Here is a 21,062-nt window from a genome sequence, read left to right as displayed (position 1 = left end):
CTGATGAACACTGGATGTTCTCAGGCAGAGCAGAGGCATGGGACACTGGTTTGATCTGGTGCTCTGGGTTCAAGCACTAAAAATCTGTGGCAGGTGGTACCGAGCTGTTAGCAATTCACTTCCCCACCTCCCATTCTGTTTTCACAGTAGGCTGCTACAAAGTCTTTCTGACAACAAGTACAAGCCATTTATGCATAACTGAGAAACAGGTCTGCAGAAAGATTGCTTACTTGCACCTGTACTATGGACAGGATCAGGTTTTAGGTCTGTGCTCAGCTCACTAATGGGAACAAACTTGCCAAGTCATAAGGGAAAAATCTATAGCATTTGCTCATAAAATATCTTAAATGAGAAAGGTACTACTGACCCTCCCAAGGGCCCTTTTCAGAAGTGTACTTCAGCACTGAACCTAGATGCTCTTCAGGTAGCCTCCAACTACTTTTCATGTGAGCAAGGCAGTTAGTCAGGAATCAATCCAATATTCTTTAAAGAGGCATTGTACTGCAAAATTGCAGTACTGTTGCAGTTGCAATGCTGTTATGTTTTCCTCTTCTTCAAGAGGTACACAAAGAAAATAAAATATAACCAATGGCACAGTGCAGAGGGCTGAATATGAATGTAGGGGGACTGATTAGACACAATACATTTCTGCAGCAATGACCTGAACAATTCTGTAACATTGCTGCAAAGATTTGGTTTTGGTTGACATATTGATAAATGGCTATTCAGTGTTGCTGACACCTGCAGCTTATGTATATTAGCCAATGTTACTCTTGATTTAACTTCATCTCCACCATCATACAGTTCTGTTGAGCACTGTTTTCTGCATCTCTGTTTTTTGAAACAGTGAAGTTGTACTCATTTCAAGCTCATGATTAACAGAATGTTTAGCATCTACAGACAATGCAAACAAGGGATTTACATGCATTCATCCTAAATTGGTTGTTTTATTTACAATTTACCCTCCAATATGGATTTAAAATTTGTGGATGTTTTATTGAGATTTCTACTTCTGGAAAAATTTGGAAATTCAAATAGAGGGGTGTTTTCCTGTATACGTAGCTCTGACACAAGACTCCCAGGAGCACACTGTGTTCCAATTATCAGATAAATTTATTCAGGACATAGCAGATCCTTTATTTACCCTTTTCAGAGTTATGTTCCTGCTAAAATTCTAGTAGAAAAGGATTTTTCCATTAGCATAGCCTACAATAATTTAATTAAATGACAGCAGAAGGAGGCACATAAAAATATTATAAAATCCTTCCAAAAGTTTTCAACAAATAATTTTGGAACATTAAAAAACCATGCAGGAATAGGTCAGTGGACTTTATTATAGAATGACTGTCGTGCTGCCTGTTCTGCTATGGACTACCACTCTCCTTGGAGGAGAGAACTTGGATGAAGGAATATGGAACAGGTTGCTACTGATACCGGAAAAATGTTTATATCTGGCCAGAGTTTTATTTTCTTGATTAACAGCCCCTTAATAGCAATGCTCAGTTACTTGAAATTTCATAACCGTAAAGGTAAGATTAAATGTAACATCATTTTTTAATATGAAATCTATCCTTGTTTTTACCATCCCTTTGTAGAATAAATTTAAAGCCCTCATAGATCTTACCAAAGTGATACTGTCAATTTATGAGGCAGTCTTCCTCTGTCATTGATATTTCATCACTTAAGTCTTAGAAGAAACAGTACATCTACTAGCTACTTGGTGTTCAATTCCATTCAAGTCAATGTATGAGAGCAGAAGGTTTTTTTGGCTGATGCTACTTCCCCTTGAAAATTTGATTACTCCAGCCTCTTCTTTCCATGTGCAGAATAAACCCACATCATAGTAACAAGGAACAGAGTAAGACGAGGTCTTCAACACCAGTTTCTCAGTGACAAATATCTGCAAGAGGTGGTGACTAGAAAGAACTGCATTTCCAGTTCACTGCACAGGTAATACAGGTAACCCTCAAGTCAAGAAAGTTATGTGCTTAAAGCTTTCAGTGTTTTTAGTCTCATTGTTCTTACCTTTCTTTTGATGTCAATGAATTGAGAAAACATTAAGGACCAGTAGAATGACAATTCAACTATGTAGTAATAATGAAGGTCAGGCATCAGTGGCTGAAAGATGGAGATGAGAAAAGGTTAATAGAGTCTAACTGGTATTACAAGCCAGCTGAGGTCTACAGGAGACATGTTTAATCACAGGGGGATTACTGAATTATATATAAGCATCCTATGTAAGAAAAATGATGATGATTGTCTCTTTCAAACTTTGATGGCTCTGGAAAATCAAAGCTCCACAACCCACCCTCCTCTTACGTTTTAATCTTGAAAGTATTGTAGTAATACCAAAAAAACTATTATGTTGTCCATTCGGAACCTAGAACAAATTAAATTCTGAGTACTCATAAGTCTGTTTTGAAAGATTACTCAAAACGTCTTGCTGTACATCAGTAATGTGAGTTTCAAGCACAGCAGAAGAAACAATGCTAGAGCAGATTAGAGAAAAGTAATGCTAGTATGTAAGAGTCAGTCCTAGGAGCTACTCTAATGTGATTGTGCCTCTATTGCAGTGATAGAGGGGGGCACTGGCACAGGAGGAGCTCCAGAGGGCAGCTCCTGAGGGATTAGATAAATCATCTCTAGACCAGCTTGCACTGGCACAACCATGCACCCAAGCAGGGCATGAGCTATTTCCATCGGCAAGAGGCATTTCAGCTGCCTCTTTTAATCCCATTCCCTTTGCAGAACAGTTCTTTGCAGCTGAAAACCAGTCCTTAGGTGCCCACTGAATGCTGTGTGTGGGTTATTTAAATATAGACATATGCTTATGCTTTATGAAAAAATGTGTGCACTCAAAATCGATCTTTTAAAGCCATTTCTTGGGCCAACAGAATCATTTTCTGATTTAGTGAGACTGCCAGTAAGCTTTTAATTAGGTGTAATTAAAAAAAGGGAAGAGAACATGAGTTAGCAATGAACCGCAACTATTATACTCATTGCAAGAGAATTCACTGGGGAAAATACCTAGTAAAACAATTGTCAGCTGCTTTATTAACAATAACATTAGTATTTCTAAGTCCATATATAATGATAACATAGGGGGATTCTAAAGATATCATGGTTTCCCTCCATGAAAGGATCAATAGCATGTGTTCAACTTCATTTAAATGTTAGGACTATTCTGTGCTTATGGGTAAATTGTCACACAAATGATCCATTTGACTATATATACAGTAAGTCCATCTGGATTTCTAAAATGCTGTGTTGAGTAATTTACAAAGGATTTGTAGCAAAACAGATATGAGAAATTTGATACAGTTAAGAAAAAAACAAAAACAAATTCAAAACCAAGTACTTAATCCTGATTAGCACCCAGTAGACTTTTTTATCTCTGAGACAATGATTCTGATAATGACTTTTATTTTATTATCTGCTTTCTGCTGGACACCTTCCACTAGTAGCATGATTTTAGATACACTAAGTTTAGTTGCCAAACAGAAAACAGGACTGAAAGACACCAGTGACTGCAGCCATATAAATTCTGACAAACGATTGCACCTAAAATCTCTGAGAGACAAAGAGTCAACACTTCCCCCATTCAATTTCTTCTGCTGCTTCCCTGATGTTATTCAGTTCACCCTCCAGTCCTTGAGTGGAATCTAAGTCATTATTTCTTGAGGCTAAATGACCAAAATCCTTCAGTCTTTCTCAGATCAAGATTTCCAAACTACATCCAACAGGTACAGAATCCTCAAGCATGCAAACCTAACTACAGTTCTCCTGTTCAGCCTGTCCAGGGCTGTTCACTGTCACAGGGAATTCACGAGTCTTTCAGACAATACTCTTCTTCATACTTTCCAGTCTGACAATGACTTTTTTTTTTTTACTCCCTGCCGTTTAGACAGGAAAGAAAAAAAAACAACAAAAAAAACAAACTACCAAAAAAACCAAACCAAAACAAAAAACCAAACCCAACCAAAACAAAAAACCAACAAAAAAAAGAAGGCCATATGCCCTAGACTGATTAGATTCCTTAAATTGCAAACTCTTCTGGAATTCAATGTTAATTGTATTTGTATAACAGCTAGTACAATGCCTCAGTGATCCCTACTGTGACTCCTGGATGCCGAATTAAAAAAAAAAAAAAAAAATTTAAAGATGATCAGGTTTAGAATTTATACTAATTAAAAATGCTACCAAAAGTTATCCTCAAAAGTTATTAAAATTTTGAAGACCGTCTTACTGGGTCACCTTAGAAACTTCTGTTACCTCTAATTTATAATAAAAGGAAAAATTATACCGCACAACTTTAATCTCTTGTTGCCTCCTGTTATACAGAGTATTAAGGAAACAGGTGGCTCTTAGCTTTCCCAAAAGGGTTTCCAAAGTCTCTTCCTAGCCCATATACATGATATACTTCTTCCTTGAAAGGGCTACCTTACTGTTATTATTGATAATAATAATAGAGAACATTTAATTAATTCACTGATCCTCACATCCATGTTGAAAGTTACTTCTATCAGACCTGGAGGTAAAATGAGGCAGTGGTACACCCAAGACAAGAGTTCAGCGGTTTTCTTTTCTGAAAATTACATTAAGTCCTTTAGAGCAGGTTGATTGCTCTGTTTAAATACATCCCATACTTGAACAGCTATGTACAGTAGCACAATCTAATGGAAAGTACAGAAGAGGTTTCTCAAAGCTCTTTGGGTATGCAAACTTTGGAAACCACTGTTCAACCAGATAATGATAGATAAATTTTCCACCCTCCTCCTTTCACTTGTCCTGCTCCTTCTTCCCTTAGCAGAGAATAGTTGCCAGAGTGGTACGGCTACAGTTAATCCTGGTGTTACTGCAGCACCTGAACATCACTGGAACAACTGTGTTGCTGTGAAAGATGGCCAGAACTTGAACCTAGGAATTAAATATTCCTGGAACTCGTTAAAAACCTCAGCAGTGCAGTAAGGAATAAGTATACTGTTATTGTTCTTTTGAAGATTATTTTATGGAAACCAAATTTCAAACTTGAGCCACATTTTTTTTTTTGAGAACTAAAAGAGGGAATGAGTGCAGTAGGACACAACCTGAAAGGCCATTTTTACTTTAACAGTGGTGTTATACTGCTTAGTAAAGGAGATAAATGACTTAAGTCCTTTCTTTGAAGTATATACTTCAATCTAGAGCAGAGAGAAACACTAATGCTTTTAGAATCCATAAAAATACAGACATTGCTGAAGATAAAGACTTGAAACCATTCTCAATTCTCTCATTAATTTTTCCGTCTTTTGTTGTAAGCTTCCATGAGGCAAGGACTGGATAGCTGATACTTAAGTACCTAAAGGAGAAACATAACTTCTCTCTTCAGTCTCTGATCACACCAACTGTAAGGGATTAAGTCTCACCCTGTATGCAATATAACAGCTACAAGAACTATAGTGGCTTCTCCCAACCTGCTGAATCTGAGGCTTTGCTAAAACTTACAGTATCCTCAGAACTTTGTAAAAAAATTACCATTCTACCACTATTGCACATGTCTGCTTTCATGGATAGATTTCCCAGATCTGTTTTCAGATCCTGTACTTCATTTCAAAACAGGTAGGACAGCTATATTCATCTTTCCCATCTTGAACTCAGACAAGATGGGGAGCATCTAGAAAAGTTCTGAATATGCCGAGTAGCCCATTCATACTAACATATTGACACGAAGCTCCAACCATAATAAAAACAGAGCTCTGCAGAGGTGTCAAGTTTGTTTTTAGGCAGCACTGTAACTTTTACCTGATACGGATACCCGTTCCAGCACTGTCTGGTATTCCAGAGCCAGGGTGTCTGAGAGAGAAAGGAAAAAAAAAAAAGGTCTGTATACACCATTTTGGGCAATGTAAGTGTATATGGTTAATACAAATGAGGGACAAAACTACAGGAACAGCTTAAAATTTGCAATTTTTGATAGAGGCTATGAAAACTGAATACAATAAAGAGATTCCTCAAAATTTCATAGCATGAATTAGAAGCAACTTCCCTGATCACAGAGACTTTTGGTTGGTGCATCATGACCTTACTTTTGCAGGTGTGCAGGCCAAATGTAATCAGCTTGTGCTCAGGTGGTCAGATCTCACATTACTGTCTCAAGAGAACAGAAAATCTTAACCTTAGGCTGCTCAAATATTTTAAAGATCATTCCTTGCACGTGCTGTTACATATAAGCATCCTTCCATACAGGTTCCATCCTTCATCACAGCCACATCAGCTCAAGATAGCAAATCATACCTTTTACTTTCCTGGCTGAAGACATGAGCATTCAGAGATGACAGATCTTGCTATCACATGGAAAATACTCTGATAGCTTAGGGCAACATGAAAGGTGCCAGAGACAAATCTATCGTAGCATGCATCTACAGACTCTTGCATTGCAAAAAGCTGGGCAAACTAAAAAACTTGGAAATATGCTACTTTTATACTTCCTGTTTCTTTGCTGCTTGCACAAGATTTCTGTGATTGTTTATCTTTCAATGACACATGAGAACCTTTTAAATCTTTTATTGCAGTCAGACTGTTTCTTTCAGAGTTCTTTAGCTTTTACCTCCTTTTCTGTGCAACTAAATGGACTCATGATTGAAAATACCATATGGACAAGCTCTTCCACCCAATATACTCAACCATTAAGTATTTCCACATTGGGTAATAAGAACACGACCAAATCAACAGCTACCAAGCAGCCACACTTCCCTTTTTGTGCATAAGCAGGAACAACTCCTTTCAGATATGCATGTCTTGTAAAGCACAGCTGCATCTCTGGTCTGGGAGCATCTGGGCTTTGAGAAGCCCATGTCTGCAGTACAAGTACCTACCCACTGGGTATCTCACTAGAAACATGAAAGAAAACTGTGTATTCACGATCTTTGTGCAACTCCTTTACATAACATTAGCTGCTCTACATCCAGATATAAAGAAGGTAGAACATCATTAGTAAATCTCCTGGATTAAGGCACACATACCCTTACAGCATTAAATGCTTCCACTAGATGACATTTTTTCAGATAAATCCTCATTGCACGAGAAATATCATTTTATTGTTTTCACCATCAGATGGAGCAGTTCAGCTCAGGCAAAGCATAACAACAAACTCATGCAAAATACAATGGATGAGTGTCAAATCAAATAAAATGAACACTAAGCAGAATGTTAAAGCCTCAGGCTGAGAATCAGGCTAAGTAGGAAGGATTTGTACCATATCAAAAAGAGAGGATAAATGCTAGAATTATAGCGCAATTCCCAACTGATACTTAAGTTCTAATTGTGATTTGTCTTACAGAAGGTCCTTCATAGCCTTTGTTGGATAACAGTGATATAGTACAATTACTAAAGGCTCTTGCTAGTTTTTTTAGTGTCCTTCATACAGAAAATACAATAAAATAGAACTTGCACACCCATACCCCCAGAGCTCCTGAAATGGCAAGGAATAATTCCTACAGTAACCCAAGCAGTATACCAACATTTAAAGTAATAGACTTCTTAAGAGTTTCTGATATGCCTCTCACAAGGATGCTGTAAGAATGATTAAACTCCATCCAAACTTCTCCTTCTCTCTACTAGGAATAATTATTTCATGCAAACAACTTATTTGTTCAAACATCTCCACAGTAGTTACTGTGCTGAGTTCCCTGCATTTCATGCAACAAAAAAAGTCTTTGGAAACAGCCACAGACTCTCTGCAAGTGTTACTAATATACAGAATCTAAAATATTTCTGTCTGACAGCTGCCAAAATTAGATCCATCCAAATATTGTAGGATAATTCATAGATTTAGCCAGGTTTGAAAAGCTGTAACTGTCTTTCATATCAGATTCAACAAGAGATAAGAGATGCTTCCTACCCCATTATTTTGCTACCTAAATTACAGGTGCTAGCAAAAAATGCACATTTTTCTCTTTCAAATATTATGACATCTTAAGGCTTCTTCAGAGAGATGCCTGCTGTAGGAGCTACAGATATAGAGGTTTATGTGCATCTAAAATGCTGAATGCTAAATAAAATAGACCTCACCGGAGGAACCCATAACCACGAAACCTGAAAGGATACTACAAGCTGACAAACAATATAATATATGCATTAAGGCTCAAAGACCAACACACTGCAGAATACATTGCCTCTTCTGAGTCACGCTCAGAAAGCCACGTTGCCATCTCAAACAAAATTCTTCTGAGCAGCTGTTTGAAAACATAATGGATCCTCTGCGAGCAACAGTGACTAAGACAGCAGGGCACCTACACCACCTTCTTACCCTTCTTTCTTTCCCTTGATTTACCCCATTATCGCTGAGTTGACTCTAACAGTTGTAGCAGCAGGGGACTTTGGTTATGCTGCCCTGGAGGGTTTTAGGGAAGAGGTAAAGAAGGAGCTAGGTTTAAGCACAGCCTACCTCTCTGACCTCCATGACGAACACAGTTCTAGACTGAAGCTAATTTCTCCATGTAGACCATGGTTATAGTTGAAGCAAGAAGCATCTTGTTTAATCCTCCAGCTGTGGGATATTCTGTGCAGGCTTCAGCAGGAAGGAGAGAATCCAAAAAAGCCCACACAGTCTGCAGTGTGACACCTAGACACACTGGTGAAGGGTGGATTAATCCTGCGTGTGCTCAGAGGATACGCCTGTGAACTTCCTCATATCTTGCATGATATGAGCAACTTGCTCACCATGGAGCCGAGTCCAGCTCTTTTTGAAAAGTTCCATAATGAATGGGGAGAAAAGGTCAGTCACTTGGCTTTTCAAGAGATCCTTTTTTGATGAACATAAAAAGTATGCTATTGTTTTCACTGCCTGTTGAATACCCAAATTTCCATTTTACTTCTTGTACTCAGTATATAATCTCTGAGGAAGGGAGTAACCTGAGGGGATTGGAGAAGAGAGGAAATTCAAAGATCCTGATAACAAAAAAGACATTCTTAAGCTGAAAACAGAATACTAAAAACTTCAGTACCAATTATGTCAGGCACAAAGCACCAGTCCTACAACGCTGACACCCTCCCTTACAAAACATAAACCTGTTCAGATGGAAACTTAAACTTTACCACACTTTGGTGCAGTGCCTTATCAGTGCAGTATCAATGACAGAGGAGAGTGGTAAACAGCTGTTGAATCTGCTGTCATTTACAGTACTAAGGATCAAATTTCTATTATTTTCATTTCCTTACAGGATATGTGTCAAAAGCTCCATTAAACATCTCTCCAACTCTGTGATTAAAGGGAGTAATTTTGAAGAACTCCTTCAGAAATAAAGCTTCTCTTGAGACAAGGGAATGACTGAGGATTTGGAAAAAAAAAAAACAAAACAAAAACAAAACCAAAACAAAAAAACAAATTATCTGAGATGTCTGCAAGCCTAGACAGATGCCTTGGGTTATTCTGCATTCACTGTCCCATTCACTTATCTTTAGAGAAAGCTTCCAATTAGGCCCTGGCTTTCAGAAGCCCCAAAGAAATTAAAATCTGCATGTCTTTTTCCAAATGCTTCTAGTATCTAGTATGTGAAAGGTCAGTTTTGATAGTAAATGGAGGAAAAAGAAAAATAGTACAATAAAAAAACCTTCCATTTGTGATTAGTTCCCTAGACAGCTAGTTTGGCTGAAAGGTATTTTTTGGTGTATTTTATAAGGGAGGCAATAGATGCACCTGATGAAGTGTTATTTTAAAATAAAAATCTAAATTATGGTTCATCATAGAGTAATAACTAAGAATACTCTCTCATCCATATGTACCCAGCAGAATGCACTGAGTACAGGAAACACACAAAGGCCCCAGGCTTGATTCGTGGAGATAGACAAGAGCCATACATGTCACGAGCAAGTACTTTCCCATACCGTCAGCAGGTCAGCCATCAGATGTGTGTGTATCAGGCATGTCACAGGTGTAAGTAAATTCTACACACACTTTATAAAATTAGCTTGTCTCTGTAAATACAAATATATATACAGGTAGGTTACATAAATCTGTACAATAACTGCTTTTGGGCAGCTTAAGTCACTTCCACAGTTTGTCTCACTGCAAGTTGCTGTATCAGCAACTGAATAATTTCTCCTTATACCCAGCACAACTAGAAATCCCCATATGCAAGTTGTACCCACACGCACTGATGTTGTTTTGTCCTTGGAAGTATGAACATATAGATAAATAAGAGAGGTGCAAAAAATTAATACACTGTTGCCAGAAGTCATTTTTTCTTTTTGTAGTCTATAAACTTGAAACAAGTAACATATTGAAGAAACATTTACAGAAGTCTACCATTAAGACTCATGAAAACAAAACCCAGCTGTCCACAGGGCAGCTTCTGCCCCAACAGTCTAGAGTATTAGAAAGAGCTGTTACACACCTGATTTACTCCTAACAACATGGGCATGTTTTAACTCCCAAAGGGATTCTTCATAATTTCCCAGATAAGTAAGAAAAATCTTCTGACTTTTCCAGCAGATAAAGAAATACAATCTGAGTACTGTTTTTATCAGAATACAGCACGTAAAAACCCAAGAACATCATGACAGAATACCCACATCTTGTGAAATGCTGAAAAACACATTTCAAACCAAAATGAGACATCCTCAGTCCAAAAAGAAGTACTTTAAGTTGCTTTTGAAATAAGAAAACTTTTGACCCTGTAAAACAAAACCAGCAAAATACAAAAATCCTGAGTATTCAGTGTATATGCTCACTAATCAGCAATCTCAAAAGGCCAAGATTTTATCTGGCTTGGTTAATGTGTTTGGATACAGCTTTACATAATTTGTCTCTGATGGCTACAAGCAATATTAAGTGGAACAGAAAGTAGCACTATTAATTAAAGTCAAGACAATACATACTTCTGGCAAAATTCTACCCACCTCATTTATTTTGGGCTGATATGAGCAAAGATGTTTCATGGCATTTGTATCTCTCATCAGGCTAGAGCAGGTCCTTGCTCTTTCTTCATGGAAACAAGTGGTACAACTGAGGCTGGAATATTTCCTCTTGATTAGCATTTACTTAGGCCCCCCAAATGCTGTGTGCAACTTGTTCTTACCCCTAGACTTAACATTCGCTGTCTGATACACACATATACGACATACACATACTCTTTTCTTCAACAGCAGCTGCCTTCTCCCTCCACAGGCAGAACATCATCTCCTACTCCTGCGGTCCGACACCTCGCCATACTCTGAGCTTTACAAGTTATCTACCTAAGAGTGCAATCGTCACAGCAGGGGAGGAAGAGACTACAATCTTTCTGCTGACTGCAAAATACAGAAATACTTAACACTTTCCACCTCTTTTTAATTATCCAGGAACTGAAAATTACAAGCTTCTAATCAACAACACCTTTCTTAACATCAGAAGGACAATTATTCATAATTAACAGTTGGTTTGGGGTGTTGGGTTGTGGCTTTTTTTTTTTTTTTTTTTTTTTTTGCATTTGATCTTCTACATGCTTAAATTAAATAGTATCTCAATGTTCACTTTTCTTCCCAATTATGGCTAGGGATTATAGGAATTTTTTCCTTTTCAATAATTAATAAGCAGTCTTCTTGCACATTACTTAATTTAATAAGCACTCACTTAGAAAGGAATTACTTAAATTGCTTGCTTGCTTCTTTCTGTAACACCTGCATGCTCTTGGAATGGTATGCTGAATGGCTGATGACATTAGAGAGAAAATCAGATTACCAGACAGCACAAAAAAGCAGCCTTCTGTAGTTTCCCATTTGAATTCTAGTGTAAAAACGACTCCACCCATCTATGGTAAAACTGAGAGAGTTTTCAATAAATTGATCTCTTAGATGGAAATTCCACAATGACCCTGGGTTTCCTTCACAGTCTTCCTACATGGCTCACTGGGAATCAATTTAAGTGTAGAGTACTGCAGCCTTTCTCTCTTAAGAAGAGTATATATCCACGAAAACATTTGCTTCTGCATATAATGTACAAACTAATACATTTTCTTCTTAACTACAGAAAAACTCTTTGGTATCAGTTGTTGTAAAACAAGCCACAGCTTTACAAGCCACAGAAGGTGACCTTTCCTTTTTCGCAAGTATCAGTATTTTGCAGCATTTTTCTCCCCAGCAGAGAGAAAATTAAGCACTTCCTTGTTTTCCTTGATTTTTAGAAGATTTATAACATTCTGAGTCAGCCTTTCAAAGTTTCTATCATGTTCCACTAAGTTTGCCCGGCCTCCAAGGACTTCAGATTTATGATGTCTTGGAAACTTTCTCTGATTACCTAAAAACACATCTTTTCTCTTGTTATCCTCAGAAAAAATTACCCTGGATAAGACAGGATCTGCACCTTGTTAACATCATACCTTGCTATTGTTGTATTTGTTTTGCTACTGCTTCAGCATTTCTCATACTAAATTCTCACTGATTTAAAAAATACATTGGACAGTTTCCAGTCTCTACTGGCCACCTGTGACAGGCATTGAGGGCACAACTTTAGCACAAACAATGCCAACCACACTGACTGCTATTGTTTACAGCAGGTTGAACTTTGGAATAAACTGACTCTCTGAAAGCAGCGTTTAGTCACCTATACATCACAACTAAGTATACTCCCTCTACCCACAAAGTCACTAAATTCTGACAAAACACCATGCTGGGAACAAAAAGAACGCAGCAAAACAACAAAATCTGTGGCTACTATTTTGCATCAACTGCTGCATGTTCTTCCTTCCAGTGACTGGTGATTTGTTTTGGGATGCAGTTGCTTCTAACACCAGGAATAGCATTTTCATAAATTCCTCACAGACCCAAGAAGTCATTCATATTTCTTGGCACAGCTGATAACAGAAGTGAATACAATGTGACACATTGCCAATGAACCTCATGAGGTTCTCTTCTCATATACTGTGACTAAAAAAGCTGTTACAAGTTTCTGCAAAACTGTTTTTTTCTCTAGAGCTTAGTGCTTTGTGTCTGCAGAAACAAGTATCAGGGGGAAAAATGCTTTTGCAACCAAGAGTGCTCAGCCTTTCCTCTCAGCAATCTGCACTGCTGATTTCCAAACATAATTAAAAATTATACTTCTACTAATCGGAAACTATAAAATACACAGAAGGACGCATAAAAGGCCAAGATTAACAACAATCACTGGAAGATGCACTTGACATTTCAAATGCAAATATATGTGTGTGCACAAAAATATTTTTAGAAGAAAAATGAATTCAAGTTTGGATTTATTTACATAAAATGATCTCTGGAAAGGCAGAATAAGTTCCATGCACCCCATACATTCACCTTTTCCCCTTAAAAATACGATATACAAAGATCTGGTGTTTATGTCTTGTCTTGATAAACACATAATTTCAATTTCCAAATGATGTAGAAAGTGAAGACAGCAAAAAGAACAGATAATCCTAGAGAATCTGTAAGGGTCCTAATATTGAGGCATCACATGCACTGAACAGAAGTGAAGAACACTCCAGCTTGAGGAGATGTAGCATCTCCTCCCCCTGCTCTGACCAGCCAGTCACCAGTTCCCTTACCAGGCTCAGCCATCAAAATATTTGATCTCATGTACATACTTTCTTCCTCTGATTCTTCCTTTGCTAGTTGCTTCAAAGTAAGCAAAACTTTTAAAAAATTTTGCCATCATGTGTAATTGTAACATTTTTGAGAACTGTTTTGTCAAGAGCAAGCTGGGTAGCCAGTGGTCCTGCAACAGTTTAGAGCAGCTGAAGATTATTTAGCACCTAATGCTCAGCCCTACTTTCATAAAAAGGAATAAGAGTATGACTGGATTTGAACATCCAAATTTATTTTAGCTTAACAATTTTCATCACTTACAGGGAGCCATCAATTTGTTTTCCAATTAAAAAAAAAAAAAAAGAATGAAAAAATGCCAGAGAGTCCAAATCAATTTTAAAGCAAGTACAATCTGCCAAAGGTAGGCTTAATTTCCTCCCTAAGCAGCATATGTATCACATTATCCCTCTGTTAATAGCACAGTAAAATATCAAATATCAGCACTGTGTTAAAAGGGCTCCAGAGTGGCCTCTGACATTCTTCATTTAAATTAGAGTATTTATCCAGTATGGGGCAGATAAGCGCACTGAACCAAAGTAATTACAAGGTTTCAGTAACAGATAATATAACAACCTTTCAGGTGTAACACAGGAAGGAAACATCACAACAGATGCAGACTAGACTAGAAAAAGTGCCCAACTGAATGGCTGCTGATAGCCACAGCTACCAATTGTTGCCTTAGGGAACTCAGCTATTACAGGCTATCCTTGGTGTAGAAAAACTTCCAGTGGGAATTGTTGTCAGTACTTCAACCGTGAATTATGTCCTCTCATGACTCCCAAACAATATTGAGGAAAAATTAATTTATTCTTCATTTCTAGTGACGGTAGTTGTTGAGAGTCCCCATGAAGGATGTTTTCTATGCACTGCAGAAGACTTGTGTGAAGAGTTTGAAACTGTTAATTTCTGCATTCAAACTCTTTTGTTATTTCTTCCAGAACAGTATCATTAACATTCTAACTAAAACTCCATTTAAACTGCAGCATGACCTTTGTTTTGAAATTATGAAAAGGTAATTTCACAATCCTAAATCAAATGAAAATCCAGAAGCCCATCTACTCATCTTCAGATAATCCATAAGATTTCCATGGCCATTCTTGATACAGAGAGGCCAGAAAACAAATGCTGTACAGCAGGTAGAAAACTACTGGTAATCTCACTCACGTCAGGTTTCCAAGGCCAGGTCATTCTTTGCAAGGCTACACAAACCAGGCAAGGATAAGAAACAAACAAGTGACCAACCAAACCTGTATCCTCCATTGCTCTGTGGAGATACAACTCAGTTCTTAGGGGAACAATTAAGAAAAACCAACACCAGTGTCAAAAAGCCTCACATACAGCTGTGAAATTAGAACCTTCCTTGTTTATTAGAAAAAGTAATTTGTGACTGAATTAAGCTGCTTTACTGAGTCAGTGTAGGGAAGTGTTTATAATGTATGCTGAGCAACCCATAAGCCTGCTGAGACCCTATATGAGAAAGAAACAGGTGAACAGAGTACAATGAAATATGTCTTTTATAATACAGAAAACACATACCTTGCTCTTTAAAATAGTAAGAGTGACTCAATTCAACCTTAATTCTCAAATCACGGAAATAACTTTGGGATAATACTGGCAGTGAGTGGTGTTCATCCATTTGTCTTTTAATATTAAATGGTATGAATGCAGTGCTTTAGTGATTTTACACTAATAGTAACTTCTCATTTTTCTGGGAGCATCTGAGCTGTAATATTACATTGGCCAAAAGTAAGAATACACCACCTGGAAGTCCTTCAGAACATCTTACCATGACTAACCAAAGCAAACAGAGTGACAGCAGTTGCATTTTATTAGGTCCTGAACCTGAGTGAAATAAGCCATCACCAACTTAACAGCTTAATGACCGGAAACTGAGACACATTTCCTTTAAGGAGGAAATGTATGTTAGTGTTTCCAAAATTGTTTTATTTAACAGCTAAAATAAATGGAGATGTATTTAATGACATCTGAACATATGACCGCATCCAGAACAGACCTCAGGATGTTCTGAAGAAAACTGAAGTCTTAGTGATAGAAAAGGTGCAAGACATAGCATACAGTGAAGCTATTAAATAGCTTAATACCAAACTAGTTGCAAAATTGGTAGAAAGAGAAATAGCAGGAAACTTCCAAAACCGTAACGGCAAATGAGACACCACTCCAGGTAAACATCGCATTGTTCCTGTGCCCTAGTCTTACTTCCCACAGGGATATGAACTCACAGTCTTCATCACAGAGATGCCAATTTCCCAAAATATAACAATTCTATGAAGCTTATGTGCACATCAACAACCATTTACTTCTTCTAAGGTTAACAATCTCAATAATCAAGAGAGACAGATGAACTGTAGTACAGAAACGATGTCACAAACCAGTCACCATACCATGAAGTGCAAAGTTCTTTTTTTTGTAATTCAAATGAAGGTGGTCTGACTTTAGGATCTAAAGTTCTTGATTATATGCAATCCAAAATGGCATTTACAAATGCTATACTACTTTCACAGGCCTGTATCATCTGCATGTATCGTTGTTGCTATTTTATTCCAAAAAGAGTCAAAGAACATGCCAATTCAGCTGAGCAGCAGAACAAAACACCCTCACTCACAAAAAAGCATTAGGAAGCTGGGTTTGCTCTAAGTGCATGCAGAAACTGTAGACCACTAACACAGCATCTCCAGCTGTCACACGGTAACTGGCTTGCTCAATGATTAGTGCACACACGAGGATAAGCCCTTTATTTTCTTCTTTTGAAACATCCTAGTTTCAAGAAAGAGTAACTTTCATGACAGCAGAAGTGGAGCTCTACCTGTTGGGGTTTTTGTTCCAACTTACTAAAATGCTATTTTTCTATCTGCCTTCTATACATTATGTCACTCAAGTAGGTTTTTGGAGTGAAATTCACACTTCATTATGGCTTTCCTGTTATTTTGCAATCTATCTGCACCACTAACAGTTGCAACTACATGGCAGACAGTTCTGTTGTAGGGGATGACTGATTAGGAAGGGAGATGCACAAATGACGTTCAAACAGCTGCATACACACAGAAGCTTGTTGCACCTGGCATTTTTAAAACACAGCCACAGCATCCTTGTATCATTAGCCTTACTTCAACACTAAACGTGAAAAAGAGCAAGTCAAAAGTTATTTGTTTACCCAAGCAGATTGTCCTTTTGCCTGGTCCTTTTCCCAGTAGGATACTCACATACAACTTCAGGTTCCCAAGTCTCAATACAGACTTCACAAGACTGCTACTGCGGGGAATTCAAGCTCGTTTGTGAGTTTGTAATTCTCATGGCCAATTAAAGAAAGGAAACTGAATGTGAAAAGTCACCATATGTCACCTGGAAGCTTTGCTTCCAGATGTTTGTAAAGGTTTTTCATTCCACAGCATTATACAGACACTGCTTAGCACCAAGGATCAGCAAGCAAGTAAAAAGCCAATCCTGAATTCCTTGCTCTGTTTCTTTATCACCTAAGCTAATGCTGATTCTTCCATTTAATGGGAACACAGTCAGATAACTCTTAACGAGCCAAATCACCATTGATTTAATTGCAAATATTACGGAAGAAAACAAAAATGTTATTTTGTTCCTATATTAGCGATAAGCAAAGCAGTCAGTTTAATGTCACTGGAACTTAATGTCATCTTGGCATCAATACTGGTGCATTACTCTACAAGAAAGTGTTTTGTAGACATGCAAATGAAACGAATGGTAGTGCTGAAAAATCTCAGCTGCAGTCAGAAAGGGGAAGAATTTGCATATACATGATCAGAGTGGAAATATAATTGGCTAGTTACCTTTTATATTTCAAATGTTAGTGATTTATAAAGATACAAAGGATGTTGTAGTATAATTATTACCAGGGTAAAGGAACATGCTTCTGTGCATGCAGGTTATTATGCCAACTCCTAGGAAGTCCTAGGGCCATACGCTATTTTCATAATCATACTTCACACTGATGATGGCATTTGAGGCCAAACACCTCTGTGTAAGAGTTAATGTCATTACAACACAGATCAATTTGGACATGGTCTTGGGTCTTCTAAGCCACTACCTAGCACTATCTCATCATGCATTACCTGTGAAGATTAAAATCTTTCCAACACTACTCTGGTACCACCCACACAAGAATGCTAGCTTTGTATTAGAAAATTTCTTATCATTGTTTTTACACTGGATTACTGTTAGGCTAACAAAAGAGCAAATATAGGACTTGTAAGATCTACATTTAAGATCACCTACTCTATGCATTTTTCTATATCTTATAGGCATATATCTGAATACCATATGGAACAAAATAAAATCACCTTTTTCACTACTTAATTTAAAAACAAGACCCATGGAAATGAGTTTAAAAAGCAAAAATAAAACCAAACCCCATGGTCTGGTTTCATATGTATGAACTACAGAAAAAGTGTGAAATAGGCCAAAAAAAAAAAAAATCCAAGTAAACATTTACTCTGGGGAGAGTCTGTGGGTGTTCTAAAAGAAATACTTAGCTATTCTAATTTGGGCTTCACTTCAGATGAAGCACTGAAGCATTTAGGTGAAAGGACTGGTTTCAGGCCATACTGCCAAAATGTATCGAGGCCTGACCTAACATCTCTTTCAGAAGCTTGAAAACTAAGATGAGATGGTCACATCTAGCATTTGCCATTTTGCCAAGAATGGGGGCAATGAAGAGTGGACAAGAAGGTGAATGTTTTGCATTAAAGAATTTTGTGGGCCACTCACTCTCTAGCCCCAAATCATTTAAATCTGCTGTGGAAAGCATTGAGCAACAGAGTTAGTAGTGAGTAATGAAAGAAAGCTTCAGCTTCTCTTTGAAAGTTGGTGTCTCAGTCTGTTTCCTCATGCAGAAGAACATTCATCATGAAATCTGCTCTTGAAAATGATAATATTTGAGGTAGAGAGTGAACCGACTTGAACTGTAACCTATATTTACATTGATCCCCTCTTCTCATAAAGCATCAGAAATGACCGAGGTGACTTCAAATCCTAACTACAGTGACCTATTTCACCTCCTCCGTGCATTAGCCACCACACTGCAGGCCATGTCGTGAGACACGGTGCTATGGGGTGCTGGGGTAGAGTGACAAACTCATCAATCTCCCAACATCCGCTTTATATTTATTACCTAGAAAGTTAACAGTTCATTTTCATCAAATTGAAAGTTCTGGTTTGGAAGAACAAACATGCATTTCACTTCAACAATGAGAGATTCTTTGGGAAGCAGAAAGTCTCATCCCACTATTACACCACTTGGTAATATAAGTAAGATAGCTATAGTTGCAAGTGTTAAGTTAGAAAGGACTTTAAGAAGAAGCAAAAATTTGTAAGGAACATTTAAAAAAGAAACCAAGACCAAGGAAACGATTTCATCCTTGAGATGCTTTGGCACTGAAATGTCATTAATTACTTCACTAATAAAATTAAACCTTGAAACACTGTAATATTCATGTACTTATTTTGATGCAAAGGAGAGTTAAAAAAAAAAAAGCTGAAGTCACACAGAAGCTGGGGAAGGGAGGAATGCTACGTAAATACTAAAAACTCTACAGCAAAAATTTTACTGAAGTCTATTGATCTCTCTTATGCATACATATTAAGACACAATTTGTAGGTGATGCAATGGTTTGGCTGAGTATCTGTAAGGCTGTGAGCTATTCCTTTACGTGTGGTCTGTTCGTGAGTAAGAAAGCAACTGCCCTGCCTTCACTATTCTCTTATCAAAGAGTTAATTCCTTCACTTCACTGTAACTCTTGAAAGGGGCACATATTTCCTTGCTATTGCAAACATTCGTAAGACATAACTCACACAGCTGCAGTTAAAATCATCTCCTCTGAAGAAGCAGACATCAGCTGTAGAAGCTGCACTTTTACTGTTTCTTTAGGCCCAGGAAAAGGGAAACAATCAATGCAGCTGGATCTGGTGTACGCCATCAACACTACACCTTATAAGAAAGAAGCTAATTCATACAATGTCACTTCATGAGTGAAGTGTTATCACAACAAAGGCAAAGTTGACAGCATACACCCATTTGAGTTAGGAGGCACAGAGGACAAGACCAGTGCAAACTCCGTAAAGGTCTCCTACCTTGAGAGTTCAGCAGCAGAGCTGGCAGAAGGCAGGCAAGGGTGCTGCGATGCAGCTGTGGCATGATGCAGAGCCTGTGGAAAGCCCATGTCCACACGGATAGAGGGAGGCAGAGAGGGTGGAAGCACGAGGTTTTGTGCATTTTACACTGCTAAAACCCATCATATACAGTATCAGTGCCTGATCATGATACCATGGCCTACAATAAACAGCCTTGTGCAGGATATCCTACTGCCAATCCACTACCTTCCCAACTAAAAGGATTTTTCCTGAGTTCACAGTGAATTTTATTTAGCAAAATGGCTCAATCTAAGCGTCTTGCTGGCATCACTAAGACAAAAACTTATTTAAAACATACAGATTGATAGGTTCTGTTGCAAGAAAGCAAACTTTGAAGATGAAGCTTTATGTCAGGCATTTTTTCCCTATGAATTGAGATTTTTTGAAAATACTGTTCAACAAAAGTAAGATTTTCTTACTTTATTTATGACTTAATAGCATATACCTGTCACTGGGAAAAGACAAAATGCAAGAGAACAGTTCAATAAAGAGACATCTTTCAGTGAGAAGAAAGTTTTTCAATCTTCAGCAACATACTCAGCAATTATAGCATGGCAAAAGAATCAATGTGTCATATCACATGCAGTTGTCACTACAAAGATGTGCAGGTTGCTTTATCGGGTGTAGTAATTTCTTTTGTCTAGATCAGCTATTAACTGCTCTCATGGACAGTAACAAAGACAAGCTTGCCACGGCATTATAGCGTGAGCTATGATTGCTCTGAATGACAGCTTTACTAGCTTTAATGTCCTTCTGTAGGGAACTGAAAATCAAAGCTGAAACTCCAGGCCTTTTTCTCCTTGCAAGATGCTCTAGTCAGGCAAATGAAGAACTTTAATGCAGTTAGTTACTACCACTCTGAGAATAAAATAACGTCGGCATGTGTGCCATGCTGACTGTATCACACTTTCAGAACTAAAACGAACAGAGCTGATAAGTCTGCTAACTAATTACTCCTTATTAAAGCTTAGGCACATCTTCCCACAAAGCCAGAGAAACTTGCCAGCTCTACCAAAGACCTAATGACATTCTTTGCAACAATAGTGGTTTCCCAGAGCATCCCGGTTAGATCTCCCTTGTGCAGTCTGGTGGGCACAAAGCAACACAGACATCCACCCTCCTGCTGATACTGCACTGATGCTGTAATATTGCTTTATGCAGCAAATAAGGAAGGTGACAGTAGAAGGCAAAGTAGCAATGACTCATGTGCTGTGGGCATTAGGAGAAAGGTGCTTTCAGAAAGAATCCAAAAGGTGAATTTCACCTCTAGGCAAAGGGCCAGCACAAAGCAAAGAACCTCAAAACTAGCTCAAAGTGGTGCTTAAGTAAT

General features: G+C 37.9%; 1 protein-coding gene across 4 annotated transcripts in view; it reads right to left on the bottom strand.

The window, feature by feature from the left end:
- CERS6 (ceramide synthase 6) overlaps nucleotides 1–21,062 on the bottom strand; it is a 122,204-nt gene that overhangs the window by 35,170 nt on the left and 65,972 nt on the right. For all 4 annotated transcript variants that reach the window (XR_006164569.1, XM_042784306.1, XM_042784307.1 and 1 more), the window contains 2 exons: nucleotides 5,782–5,832; nucleotides 2,026–2,118 (listed from right to left, as the gene is read on the bottom strand). Coding sequence is in view for 3 of the 4 variants with exons in the window: in XM_042784306.1 (XP_042640240.1) it covers nucleotides 2,026–2,118; nucleotides 5,782–5,832 (144 nt within the window). In the remaining variant the exon portion in view is untranslated. The remainder of the gene's footprint in view (nucleotides 1–2,025; nucleotides 2,119–5,781; nucleotides 5,833–21,062) is intronic.

The sequence above is a fragment of the Tyto alba genome, unplaced genomic scaffold (assembly GCF_018691265.1).
Source record: "Tyto alba isolate M040663 unplaced genomic scaffold, T.alba_DEE_v4.0 Super-Scaffold_7, whole genome shotgun sequence".
Classification (NCBI taxonomy): domain Eukaryota; kingdom Metazoa; phylum Chordata; class Aves; order Strigiformes; family Tytonidae; genus Tyto; species Tyto alba.
The sequence above is the reverse complement of the archived record's forward strand: the minus strand, read 5'-3'. Positions and strand labels throughout refer to the sequence as shown.